General features: G+C 52.3%; 2 protein-coding genes across 5 annotated transcripts in view; one reads left to right on the top strand and one right to left on the bottom strand.

Moving 5' to 3' along the window:
• DNMT3B (DNA methyltransferase 3 beta) overlaps nucleotides 1-6,003 on the bottom strand; it is a 37,558-nt gene extending 31,555 nt beyond the window's left edge. The window contains exons 1-2 of one of the 3 annotated variants that reach the window (XM_090020880.1): nucleotides 1,091-1,226; nucleotides 509-754 (exon numbers count right to left, since the gene is read on the bottom strand). In XM_090020880.1, coding sequence (XP_089877006.1) covers nucleotides 509-547 — 39 coding nt within the window. In that variant the 5' untranslated portion in view covers nucleotides 548-754; nucleotides 1,091-1,226. Of the gene's footprint in view, nucleotides 1-31; nucleotides 452-508; nucleotides 755-1,090 lie in introns of those variants that run through there. The other 2 variants (XM_090020877.1, XM_090020876.1) reach the window with 2 other exon arrangements.
• A 140-nt stretch (nucleotides 6,004-6,143) lies between these two features.
• Nucleotides 6,144-11,868, top strand: COMMD7 (COMM domain containing 7). Of its 2 annotated transcripts, none has more exons than XM_090020881.1 (9): nucleotides 6,144-6,285; nucleotides 7,464-7,517; nucleotides 7,619-7,721; nucleotides 9,341-9,397; nucleotides 9,479-9,516; nucleotides 10,045-10,135; nucleotides 10,285-10,334; nucleotides 10,863-10,911; nucleotides 11,448-11,868. In XM_090020881.1, the coding sequence occupies exons 1-9, from the start codon at nucleotides 6,202-6,204 to the stop codon at nucleotides 11,522-11,524; spliced, it is 603 nt and encodes a 200-aa protein (XP_089877007.1). In that variant the 5' UTR covers nucleotides 6,144-6,201; the 3' UTR covers nucleotides 11,525-11,868. The 2 variants fall into 2 exon arrangements, with proteins under 2 accessions (XP_089877007.1, XP_089877009.1); XM_090020883.1 differs by having other exon boundaries at nucleotides 6,148-6,243.
• The last annotated feature ends 1,490 nt before the right edge of the window (nucleotides 11,869-13,358 follow it).

The following is a 13,358-nucleotide window of genomic DNA, read 5'->3' as shown; positions in this document are numbered from 1 at the left end:
CCGCAGCAGGGGGGCAGCCGTGGAAACGCACACAAACCAAGCAGCCCCTCCGCAAAACCACGCAAGCGGGGTTCCTTTCTGCTTGGCTTTTTTTCCAGATCCAGGGAAATAAAGTGCTCCACAGGCCCAGCCCTTGAGACATGCTAGGCCGGGACTCGGAGCAGGATCGGTTATGGCCAAGCCGCATTCCTCGGTCACATGGAGCCGCAGATTTCGCTCCTCCTCCCGCATCTCTACCCCTGGGCCCAGCATCCATCTCCCGTCGCCTCCGAAAACAGCCCTTTCCCCTGCTGCTCTCAGGTTATTATTTAACTCGGGAGCATTTCTGGAGCGCTCTGTACGAAAGGAAGGGCAGGACACAAAGCTGCATTGACTGGATTGTCATGTTAAGCGCTGATCCCCGTCCCGGTCCCCACCTCCGCCCGCAGGGCCCCAGCGGGGGGAGAGGCTGTGGTGCTGTGTACGCGGGTCACGGGGAAAACAGGCACCTTTGGAGCAGGATTTGTACCTGAAGCCTCTTCAGGGCCTTCCCGTCTCCTGGATCCATTCATCTAGTGAGAAACCAGGGCCTGGTCCCACAGATTGTTCCTGGTGGGTGGAGGCCCAGGCTCTGTGTTTTAGTCCCGTCCCCCCCAAATACACATCCCCCCCGCCTCCACAGGATGCCTGGGGTCTGCTCTACTGGACCAAGTTGCACGATCAGGACCTGGAAGCAGGATCAGGACCCCTCCACGCCCGAGAGAAGCAGAGAAGTCTGCAAAGCAAGAGCATTTCTTGCACAAGGACTGTTCCAGCCCCAGCACCCGCCGGCTCACCCGCTAGCCTTCCTCCACCACCGCTTCATAGACATTAGGACTGGAAGGGACCTCGGGAGATCTTGAGGCCACCCCCCAATCCTCGCTAACCAACCTGCCGAAGGGGGCCCCTCCACCCCGATCTGGACAAGGTTACACCGAAGCGGTGGCATTCAGTCATACTGAAAGCGATGCGTCATGCTCAGCTTTCACCACCGCGGCTTTCCAGTAGTCATCTCAGCCCTGTCCCATGCCTCCCTGACCCCGACTGCTCTTGCGTCTCCCCATCTCCTTACCCACGACATGGCTCGTGTGTCGCTGCGCTCCCACTCGGGCCTTGGCTCACAGCTTTCCTTTGCCACGCCAAGCCTAGCTGGGCACCGAGACCAGGACTGCCCTGTCCTGCCCTGCTCCGTCGCCATCCGCCTGCTGCCTCTCGTTCTGTGCCGGGCCAGGGGCTCTCTGTGCTCTGGGTTTGTAGGTGCTTAGCACCGTGGGGTCCTGGTCCCTGACTGGGACTCCTCAGAAGGGAAAAGAACATGAAGTACTCCCGCTGTCTCCCTCCTTTCACCCTCCCACCCCAGATCTCCAAGATCCAGTGAGGACCTCGTGCTACTTCCGTCTCTGGCCGGGTATGCGGAAGAACTGTCACAGCAGCATCGTGCTCAGAGCAGAGAGCGTTGCTCCATCACTGTAAGCTGGGGCTCTGTCAAATCCAGGCTTTGCTGAAGCTGATGGCAAATGTCCTACTGCTTTTCAGAGAGGCTGGGATTTCCCTCCCCGTCCCCATGCTTGCACACCGTTTGCACCACAGCCCTTGCTCCCAGAAAAGCAGGAACTTTTCCTAGGGAGCAGCAGCAGTGTATGCGACTCACTGCTGGTGAATTTGCCCCCCAGTGTTTAAACAAACCCAGGAGTTTGCTCCGTCCTCCTTTATCAGAGGGTGGACCCTGTCCCCCATCCCTCCTGTTTACCTAGCCCCACCCTTGCTCAGTCTTTAAGCTCAGCTGAGGGATGACACAACTACAACCTCCCAGGGTCAGCGACAATGCTCCCCCTGCAAATCTCTCCCTCTCTCTCCTGCCTGTCCAAACCAAACAGAAACCGAGACAGCCGCCGTGTATTGTGTTGTGTGGGGGAACAGGGCCATCACCGTCCACGCCTGCTTCAATCAAGTCGAGCTGCAGTCAGATAGCGTTACAATCCTGCCGTGCACCGCCTGTGAAAACCAGCCACTCGCCTCCACTCGTAAAGGGCTCGGCTCTTCACGTCTGCTGGAAACTTCTGTTCACGAGAGGAAGCCTGGTGCCTCCTACATGAGGCCTGTGGGCTGCAAGATCCTTTCAATAAAAAGAGAAGGGGAGGAGGGTAAAAATAAATGACAACCGTGTGACCAAAACTTCCTGAAAGACTGGAGCACCTGAGCAAGGAAAGGGAAATCCTCAGGGCAGCTCTGAGGGACACAGCTACGAAATCGCCTTTTCCTCGAGCAAAGCATTTGCTTTCTGCAGCCGCAGGCCTAATCCAAAGCGACCAGGACTTCCAAATCCACTGTTCGGAGCTCGTAGCCTCTCTCCAACCTCTTTTGCCTGCGGACACCACAGCACCTTACAAACATGAATGAATCCTTGCAACTCCGGGCATCATCCCTGCTGTACGGACGTACAGACTGAAGGGGTTTGCCACAAGTCACAGGGCTGCTCCGGAGCAGAGGTGAGAACAGAGCCCAGCTGCTGCTCTCAACGCTGCCAAAATCATGCACCACTGGGTGCAAAATCCACTGCCACTTGCTCTTGCAACCCCAGTCACTTGCGCGTGGGATGGACATGGTGATGTTACAGGGCAGCAGCATTGGCAGGAGGAGCTGAAATCCTAACAACCTTTCCATACAAACCCGGGGGGAGAACGGTTCAAAAAAAGTTTTGCTGCCAAGTTGTCTCTCAGATATTGCTGGCTCTTTAAAGCCAACTAGCCATCGGGGAAAAAAAATAGGAAAGGTCTTGAAAAATCCTCAGTTTAGGGTTACCCTGGTCAGCCCAAAGGCATCCTGAAGCCTCCAGCATACTAAACAAAGACTAGACATCTCAGCCAGTGCTTTTCAACCGGTGGTCCACGGACCCCCAGAGATCCACCAAAGATGTGTTAAATCAATCTAAAGTAGGTGAATGCCCACACTTCCAATTCAACGGGGTCCACACCTCCATTCAAAATGTTTTAGGGGTCCTCAAATGGAAAAGGGTTGAACACTACTGGTCTAAGCCATAGGTCCAGGTGGCAGGAGGGCTAAGTTTTATTCCTTGCTTACGCAAAGACTCTCCGTCTGATTTTGAGCAACAAAAAATCTCTGCGCCTCAGTTTTCTGTCCAGAAAATGGGAATAATGACCTCACTTTGCCTTGCAGGGACTGTAGTGAGGCTTCAATCATCCATAAAGTGCTTTGTGATCCTCCAAGAGAAAATGATATCAAAGTGCACAACGCTGATTTACAGGGCTTGTGTATGAACACAAAGGGAGATGGTATGTTCACAAGGGAATGGCCACCAGCTGTTGAGCAAATGGGGAAATTTAAAGGGGGGAAAAAAGAGGCTGAAGTGAATTTGAGAAATGTATTTCCAGTTCAGCAGAAGCTGACCCGGTAACTCATTTTGGGGCCTGCTCCTTTACGCTTAGTTTCCCTGCTTTCCTGTGCTCCCTACTTTCCTGTTGCTGTTTCCAGTGCAGTACTTGTGGTTGATGTTGCAAGAGGCTTATCTGCAACACAAAAATGCTCCTGCTGTCTACCACCTTGAGGAGTCAATCAGTGACAAATTTAGCATGAGAATGGCACCAGGATTGCCTATGGAGCCTTTCTTTGCATCTGAAACTGCAGATCTCCACTTACCTGCCCAAGTAAAAGGGAGCTTTGGAGATGCAAGAATTGGGTCCCCAACAAGGGGTTTTATATCAGTGAGTGCAAGACACTTAAAACAGAATGACTAATGCATACTCCCAGTGCTGCCAGCTTCTCATATGCAAGATGCTCCTGTCTACTTACCAGTCCCACCGGCCTACAGCTCTCTCTCCAGGTCAGCTTTGTCTTCCCCAGTGATCAAAGCCTGACCCAGGTCCCACATAAATCCAAATGGACCGGTGCTGGTCTGAAACACTGGAGCTGCACCTTAGACATGGGGAATAGCTCCCACTTCAAACATGCCAGCCTCCCATGAGGTGTGCAGGCCGAGTTTCCTGTTGATTGTTCAAACAGGATGTTATGAGCCTTGTACTTTGATTTAACCTCTTCTCCTTGGCCGGATCACTCCCAGCTTCCCAAGGAACCCATCTGCTGCATGAGAAATGACTGAATGATATGGCACAGGCTTCCCATGCCTCTCTCTCCCCATCACATGCACATGCACTCGCTTACAAAGTTCTGCGATTAACTCTCTTGTGAGTAATCCCCATGCTAACTAAGGCCACACCGCTACATTACAATGCTTGCCTTGTAAGCCAAGATCCCCTAGAAAGTTGCCTCTCCCTCACTGTGGTGGAAGTCATCGGGGTCTGGGTGGGGTTGGGAGGCAGCAGTCTGCTGCAAACATTTAACTCAGAGCTGTTAAAATTTAGCATAAGGGAGACACTTTTTTTTTTTTTAATGGTTTATTCATATATTCTTTGGCCTGAAAAAACCACTAGTCTGACCTCCCGTGCACCAAAGCCCAGCAGAATGCCCTGAATAAATTCTGGCAAAGTCCTTCAGGCAGATGTGATCTCATTTGACCAACTAAATAGTTGGAAAAAGTTCTTTGCAAGCTTTCACATTTCGTCTTTGTGCACCGAAGCTTGCAAAGTTGGTCTCGGTCTAATAAAAGATATCACACACTACTCAGCTGGTCCAATAAAAGAGATCACATCTACCCACAGAGCCTGGCCTGCCCACGTCCTTAGACCAACAACCAACACCCCTGAACAAATTCTTGTCCGCATCCTACAAGAGCCTCCCCTCTTGATTTTCAAACTGCTGCTATTCAGAAACCATCAGAGCCCTCAGGAAATGGCTCCAATTGTTTAATTACTGACACCCCTAACTGGACCTTTTTCCTCGGTTGTTTTAAGGTGAAGGTGCTTTACATATTTAGGATCCCCATCCTGCAAACATTTCCACTTACTGCTGTTGTCAAATATAAAAATACTCATTTTTTTTTTGCAATTTCTCAGCTGGTCTAATGGAAGGTATCATCTCTGAACCAAGAGGTCCAGATGTTTGCACTGCTGTTGTCAACACCCCCACGGAGGGGAGATGCAGCCACTCTGAGTTCAAGTTGTATTAAAAAAAAAAATTCGAATCTTGTAATCCTCAGTCAAGGCCTCCTTTAGCTCCTCATTGTTGCTGGTACTTGCCTGATTAATTCACTGCTTTCTCCATCCATTTGGGATATTGTCAGGGTGAAAGGCATGATAAAACTTCCTATGCTCTCCTTTGCAATGGAAAGTGACAGTAATAAAGCAGAAAGCACCGTGAGCTGCAGCAGTTTCACTGCTCACAAAGGGTTTCCAAGCCCTCCACTCAGGCAGCCAATCACAAACATTAAGATCAAATGGATCTGATATGGTGACAGCGAAATCACTTTTGGAAGGCCTATTTTCCTGCTGTTAGAAAGTTGCGAAGTGGCAGCTTAAGGCCCCATTTACGTATTTAAGCAGCCCCATTGTTTGTACCAGAAACGCTACACAGATGTAAAAGTATCACCTCCTCCAGCTGCCCCTGCCCCGCACCACTGCACCCGGAGCTGGGCATGGGCTTCGGAAGGGCCAGGAGTAAAGCGCTGGTGAAATCCTGGGCGAGGGGAAAACCTGCCAGGGCGTACCTGGCCCACGTGAAGGAGCCGGTTGGCAGAAACTACATCACAAGCAGCAGCAAGACAGACCGGGGCTGAGTATCACCTGCAAAGCGTAGTCTCTGCAAGGCAGAAAATAAAAAGTTTGGCTTGTGACATGCTTTTACCGAACTCAAATCCTCTACAACGCGCACCGGAGGTGGTCTTAGGCCCCACGCCTTCATGCCCTTGCCCCCCGGGCTTCGTCCGCAGGCGTCCCATGAGAGACACCCGGGGACAAGGCCTCAGCGAGGGAAACGCGCCGCCACGCGAAGACAACGTGTTGCTGAAGTCCCGGCTTTTGGTATTTTTTTTTTGGGGGGGGTCACGAACCAAGGGTCAAGGGAAAAAAAGCTTCCCCAGCCCGAGCGTTGCTACCGAGGGCTCCGCGGCGCTACGGACAGGAGCAGAGCGAGATTTACGTCGCCCCCGGACTCACGAAAACCACTCGAAAGAAACTGAGGCGGGGCAGAAGCCCGCGCCGGCCGCGGGAGCCGAGAGGGCGGGGCGGGGCCGGGAAGGGGCGGGCGCAGCCGGCGCGGGCCCGCACCGACATGGGGCCGCTGCACTTCACCCGGGAGCCGGTGCCGGAGGCGGTGAGCGCAGACATGCACAACCTCGACCAGCTCAGCGCCCAGGTGCGGCCGCGTCCGGCCTGCGCGCTGCACGCGCCGGGGCGGGGGGCACTGCCCGGAGCTCGGCGCCGCCGCTCCCGGGCGGCCCGGCCCGGCCCGGCCCGGCCCGGCCGCGTGCGTGCGTGCGGGGGGCTCTGCCCGGGCAGCCCCCGGGCTCCGAGCAGCTCCTGCCAGCGCCAGGAACCTGCTTCCTCCGGTTAAATAAGCCAACCCAACCCAACTTCCGGGTTAAAAAAGGCGCCCCCCCCCCCCCAGCTCCCCTTTCCCAGGGGTGACGCCGAGCCCCCGGGGTGCGCGGCCGGCGGCAGCTCGCTGGAAGGGCCGCCCCGCCCCGGGCCGCGCTGACCGGCGGGAGCGGCTCCACCACAGGCCTCCTCTGTCCCCGCGGCGCTTCGTTTTAGTCACGGGGTTTGGCGTTACTTGGCTTTTAATCCGAAAATTAGGGATCTTTTTTTAAAAAATCAGAACAAACCAGGATGCCTGCGAATCCCTGGCGCTGCCTGCTGCGCCCCGCGGCTTGGCAGAGACCGGCGCGGGCCTCGGCGGGCAGCTCTTCCCCGCCACGCTTCAGAGTAACGTTTTGCCTCCCCCGCTCCCCACTGCGGTGCGCCCAGGGGCCTGGGGTAACCATCGTCCTGCAATCGGTGCAGTGACCCTGGTCCCCGAAGTGGGATCCTAGCCCTGGGTGCTGCCAGGAGCACGTTCTTGAATGCAGAACCCCTGAAGCAGCAGGGCCCAAGCGTGGGTTGCAGTCAAGCGAAGGGGGCATCTGGAAGATGCTTGCCTGTAGTACCTGGGCCACCCGAGCCCTGAGGCCTCCAGGCTTGGACCTGCCCGTAGGATGCCTGGCAATGGATTTGGGAGCATCTGAAGCCCCAGGTGATCAGTGTGGGATGGAGGATGCTCGCAGGTTGTATTGAGTTCTGCCTGTTCAGTCGATCTGGTTTTTGGAACGATTCAGCTCTGCTCACTCAATGTGATTTGGAGCACTAAATATATTACAAAAAAATAAGTAAAAAAAAGTCAGGACCCAAACCTGACCAAAGGCTCTCGCCCGGCGGGGAAGTGGCGTACGGTCAAGCCAGTCTGTGGCCGCAGAGCTGCGCCGCCGAGGGGAAAGGCAGGGGAGCAGCGGGTGTGGGGAGAGGGACGTTGCAGCCACGCTGTCCCGTTTCTTTCAGCAATTCTCGGCGCTGACCGACGTGCTCTTCCGCTTCTTGACAGAGCCCAAGGAGGTAAGGCCCCCATGGCAGGCGCGGGCGAAGAGTTTGCCTCCAGCCTTCTGGAGAAAAGAGCCCAGAGATGAGGCTGCATCTCTGCTCTTCTCCTTTTCCAGGTGGAAAGGTTTCTGACTCAGCTCTCAGAATTTGCTGCCATGAACAAAATCAGCCTGGGGCCTCTGAAAAATATTGTCAAAAGTCTCCTCTTGGTGCCGAACGGTGAGTACTCTGGGCAGGACCGAGCGGGCGGGCAGGAGTGTTGACTCCTGGCCTGAACGTGAAACCTGCACCAATGTGTCTGCAACCGTCCCGAGCCCCCTGGAGCCCTAAACCATTCAGCTGCAGGGTTGGAGCCCCTGTTACTACACGAACACTTCGCAATTCAGAATGAAAAAGGGATTTTCCACAATACCTAAGCCAGGCTCTGCAGAGTGGGGGGCCTGTAGCCTCTTAGATCTTGCACACACAAATCCTGCTGCTTTAGGTAGCTTTGGTAAAAAAAAGTGATGGGGGTGAAGCCCACACAACCCCCAGGTGGGAACCCATGGACTGGTTTAAAACTGGCTGCACCAATTTAACTTGCATTTGCAATTTGCACCGTTGGTTAAATGAATGCAGCGGTGCTGAGAGCAGGTCCCCATAGGAGCTCCCATCCTGATGAGTCGGCATTGCACTTTGCAGCAGGAAGATGTGCTCCCCCAGACAGAGACAATTCAAGCCCTATTAGAGCGCGCAGGACATGGGAATACTTCAAAGCCTGTCTGTGCAGCTGCCTTTGAAAGGGAGGTTTCGGTTTATTGTGTGAGCATCTCGCCAGTCTCAAACTGGGACCAGAAAAGCCCACGGCAGCCACCGATCTGACTGCCTGCATTTTACTAGCTTGCCCCGCATGGCATTCCTGCCGCCAGCACCTCGGCCTGGATGCGGTTGTTGTGGCCAGGCCTCGCCCACATCCTGGGAGTCCATCCTGCCACCCATTGCTCTTGCTGATACCTTCCCGTCTCAGCTCTCTCTGAAGCTCCCACATAGTTGGGTCTAGCTGGAAAGTTTCTTCCAGTGTTTGCCCTGAACTTTCCTTCTATAGCTTCAGGCCATTTCTCCCCGTCCCAGGAAAGTAATGAAAGGTTTCCTTCCTCCTTTTACTCCAAGGCATTTACAGTCTGGAATCACAACCGATTTAGCAATCTTGTGCCTTAATTTTCACTCCTTGTACCATTTGTGTCAGGGCTGGGATGCCCTGCACATTACCTACCACCGTCTGTCCCGACAAGTGCTTAGTGAAGCGGTCTACAAAGCCAGGCAGGGGCAACAGCAGCATTTCTGATTTTTCCAGGACTCTTGGTCTTGGCTTTGGAGAACGGGAGCCTTGTAAAACTGCGCTGTGCTCCCTGCTCCCCGAGAACAAAGCAGGCAGGCGCAGCGGGGGGAACGTTATGTGCACACGTTCACACCTGCAATCCAAAACACAGCAGGTAGGTCAAATTAGTAGCCTGCTGGCCTTAGCAGTTTTCCTTTAACGAGCAACGCTTCTATAGGGGAGAAATCGCAGTAACTTCAAAACAGAGCTGCTGCTGGTGCTGCTATTACCATGGAGACCAACGCGGCAGCCTCATCTCTCTTGTGCCCTTGCACCCTACTGCCGTTTAAAGCATTGGCATCTACAAAGCTAGTACAGAGCAACACCGGCTTGTCTTGCTCCAGGGACTAGCACTGTGCAGCAAATTGCACAGAAAAGAGGTCCCCATTCCTGAATCTGCATCCCGGTATTTGTTTGGCTCCACGCAGCAACGCTGTGTTTCAGTTCAAGTGATTTCCTCCTCCTGCCATGTTTGTTCTAGGTGCCCTGAAGAGGAACCTGTCATCTGAACAAGTCAGGGCGGACTTCGTTGCTCTGGGTAGGTCACTCAAAATCTACCAAAATATTAAATATTTAATTCGCTCTGATGTGGTTAAATCTCGTGTGGTTTCTCCCACAGGGCTCAGCGAAGAGAAAGCCAGTTACTTTGCAGAGCAGGTATTAGTAGAATTCCTTTTGTTTCTTAAAAACCTTACTGGGGGAAAAAAGTGTATGACCTTATGGCTTGGTATTTAGTGGTACCAAGGAGTTGGGCTACCTCTTTCTAACCAGCTCAGCCGCCTTAACCTGAGACGTCACGAATGCTTTGTCCAAGGAGTGCTTTCACTTGGGCATATGCCCTACTTCGTAGTGTATTTGCACCATAGGTTGAAGGACTACCGCAGCTCTGCTCCTGCCTTTGCTTGCACCAAACAGTGTTGCCCAGGCATACAGGCCGTCTTGCTCCAATCTGTTAAACTGGACCCCTGCCAAAGTTTTAAAAAACACCCAAGTCTCATCTTCAAGTGTCTGGCCATTAGGCCTCAGTCATTCCCCTTCTGTTTTCAGTCTTCAGCATTTAAGCTGATACATACCTGTGCTTTGTGCTGTTGCTGTGGCTCTGCCTAGTTTCCGATTTGGGCTGGCACTGGGTAAGGAGACGTCTTTCTGCATCCATCATTTACGGTCCGGTTTTTGCTCTTGCAGTGGAAGCTGAATTCCCCCACCCTGACAAGCCTGGCTGTTGGGCAGACACTGATGATTAACCAGCTTATAGACATGGAGTGGAAGTTTGGAGGTAATGGATCCCAACATGAGTGGGACGTGGGATGCCGGAATCGAAACCCCGGCAGTTCTCAGCTGTAGTGTTCTTGAAATAATCTCTTTCCCAACTAAATTAGCCTGCCCAAGCTTAACATGTTCAAACTCTCTCTTTCCACCTCACAGTGACTGCAGGGAACAGCGAACTGGAAAAGGTGGGAAGTATCTTCTTGCAGGTAAGTTCTCGAGGCACGGGCATGAAAGTAGCACGTCTTGCATTTCACCACTGGGCACACACTCTTCAGACCTGAACGTGGGGGTGGAGAGCTGACTTCAGAGGGAGTGGAGGGCACTGGGACCCCCTGGAAACATGCCCTCCGAGCATGGTTTCTGGAGCTTTACCTCTGTGCCCAATTTCTTGAGTACATCCTTCAAATCAAAGGACTGCATTGCTAGGTTGCTTTTGCTGAATGCCCCGTGGGTGTCAGAAGTGGAGCCCCTGGCAGGGAAAGGAGGAATCCAAAACCATTCAGTCCAATGTCCCATGTGTAAAGTTGGATTTGTCTCCTACAGTAAAGGCTCACCTTATCTCAGCGAATTGGGATTGACACTCGTAGTAGCTTTTTATGGAAGAATAGTAAGGAAACATGGCATCTCTACACCAGCCTGGGCTGTCACAAGTGGACTCTGGATGACTTGGTTTTTATGAAGGTGGCATATACCAGCTGCTTTAATTTAAAAAAATCTCTGATTTTTCTTCCCAGCTGAAACTGGTGGTTAAAAAAGGAAACCAAACAGAGCCCGTGTATGTAGGTGAGTTGCTCGATGTTCAAGGGTCATTCAAAATGGGTTCATTTTGCCAGGCTTGAAAGGAAGTTCAGTTGCCAGGTCTTTAAAGAGAAGGTATTTACTGAGTCACAACGAGCTGTGGAAGCCGACGCAGCTTCCCAGCAGGGGTCACTGCAGGCGTGCCAGCTCGCAGCTCTTCCAACCCTGCTGGGTCCCGGAAGGGAATTATTTAGGAGCTCTGGTTCTTTTGGCAATCTTTATGTCTGTACATAAGGAAAAATAATATGCACTCTCCAGCTCTGAAAAATCAGGGTCCTGTGCAGCAGACAGAGTGGCATAGTGCAGGAACAGGAGGGGGAAGACCAATCCCAATGTGGCTCTCCACCTTATGCAAATCCCAACCTGCAGTTCCTACTACATTGGTGCAATATTGCAGACAAGCATGTTAAGAGGCAGTTTCTCCTGTTCCCTGCCAAGGTGTGACTGCACCACGCTTGGGCATTGCTTTTGCTGTTGGACTTGCAAGCTGAAGCTTCACAATTCCTCTCTTGCTTCCTCAGAGCTGACGCTGCCCCAATTCTACAGTTTTCTGCATGAGATGGAACGAGTCAAAACCAGTCTGGAGTGTTTCAGTTGAAACCAGATGGGACTGAATTAATAGCACGGCCCGGCGCTTTTGCCCTGTGGGCCAGCACATCCCATCTCACTGCTGCTCCATAACCTTGCTAGATGGGGACTGCACAGTTTTGTAAGCAAAGCTCTCAAGTCCTTCTGCCCTCAGCTGGAACCAGCCCTTAAACCTGTTATAGTTCTGTCCTTCCGAGTCTGAGACCTTTACAGGTACTCGTAGCTGACAGCCAAGCAGACCCGTGCTGCTCTTCTGTCCTAGCCACTAAGAGAAAGTATTGTCAGAAGTAAATGGAAGTCTGCTTATACAGTGGTAGTATGCAAGCTAGGAAGTTAATAAAAGAGTCGCATTAACTTCCTGTTTGGTGTGCATCAATCAAGTGAAGTGATTGTTTTCAGACTGGCCGGAGTAGAAAAAGGAGAGCCTGACCAAATTCAGCACTTAGCACCATCCCATCCGTCCCGCTCCTGCCTCCTTACAGAAAAGTATGAGAAGTCCCCTTACTTCTTGCCATGCAGCCAGTCAGATGCATCCTCCTGTCTTTGTGAACGCAGGGTCCTAATGAAAAGAGTTCCTGAGTCTGAGGCCGATACGAAATGTGGGTAGAAGCTTCTAACTTGTCCCTAATAGACACGTTTCCCTACAAGCTCCATCACATTTGGCTTTCGTGCTAGGAAGGTGAGCTCTTGACGTGCAACCAGAGGACTCTGCTCTCAGATCAAAAGATACCACGTTTACCCGAAGAACCTTATCTGCCTATGTCCTTAGACCAACACGGCTACAACCAACACCTCCTTATTGCAAGAGGCAGACAAGGTTCATTGGGTAAATGCGGTATCTTCTATTAGACCAACTATATAGTTGGAAAAAATTGTTTTCTGCACGCTTTCAGGCACAAAACACCCTTCTTCAGGCATAGGGAGAATCTGTTGGTGTTGTGTTCTCCATGGTAGAAAAGAAGCCCGTGCAACATATACCAATAATCTTGTCTGCCTGTGTCCTTAGCCCAGCACGGCTACAACCCACACTCCTTCTTACAATGTACTCTTGTTCCAAAACGGTGGGGAGAAGAGGTCTCTGCTCAATTCTCCAGTCAAAAGCACATGCAACAGGAAGAGCAAATGCACACAGATATGTAGGAATAAGATCTTTGCTAATTCAAGCCAATATGCAAAATCATTTACTGTCCTGCAGTATGCAGCCAGTTCTTAATGACCAGTCTCAGTAAAAACCAAGCTCGCCATCCTCCCTGTGTAGACAGCTTCCCTTCCAAATTAAGGTTTCCATGCTCCCACACCGTTCAGCCACACACAAATAGATCATAAAGAAACAACACAACTTCCCACAAGTTGGCCTCTGGGCTGGGCTGGTCTTGCAGGATGTTTTCAGGCTGGGAAAGCGGAGTTTTCCCTTTTGCCTTTTTACAGCTAGGACCAATGACCAAGAGCCACATCATGCGTGTGGAAGGTAACGTGAAGAAGGGCCTTGAAAGGCCTCCATTTGTCCCAGGGTCAGTATTGGCATTTTTCTCTCCTCTGCATCATTCCAGTTCAAGGGCTTCATGTTTTGTCACCTCATGGCAAGCAAAAACAAAAGACTCCTTTGAAGTAAAACCCTTCCAGCAAAACACTGCTCCTCTAGGGACCAGGCATGCATACAGCTTGCTGAATTCATAGCATCAGCTCCTCCACCTCACCTGCTCAGGCAGCTCGTGCCCCGTGATCGGTCCCCCCCGGATGCACACCCTCAGGTTTCCCCTCCCAAGCCCACCTTGGAGGTGGAGTCGAAGTATGGTTCTGTGACTACATGGGGCATCTCTGCCTTATGTTCTCAGCTGCCTGGC

This window comes from Crocodylus siamensis, chromosome 10 (genome assembly GCF_052110815.1).
Source record: "Crocodylus siamensis isolate JL-2025a chromosome 10, ASM5211081v1, whole genome shotgun sequence".
Taxonomy (NCBI): Eukaryota; Metazoa; Chordata; order Crocodylia; family Crocodylidae; genus Crocodylus; species Crocodylus siamensis.
The sequence above is the reverse complement of the archived record's forward strand: the minus strand, read 5'-3'. Positions and strand labels throughout refer to the sequence as shown.

Excerpts from the sequence above, each read along its gene's own strand:
- COMMD7 (XM_090020881.1), top strand. The coding sequence starts at position 6,202 with ATGGGGCCGCTGCACTTCACCCGGGAGCCGGTGCCGGAGGCGGTGAGC. Across the intron at positions 9,398-9,478 it reads GGCGGACTTCGTTGCTCTGG|GGCTCAGCGAAGAGAAAGCC; the intron begins GTAGGTCACTCA and ends TTTCTCCCACAG. Across the intron at positions 10,912-11,447 it reads AACAGAGCCCGTGTATGTAG|AGCTGACGCTGCCCCAATTC; the intron begins GTGAGTTGCTCG and ends TTGCTTCCTCAG.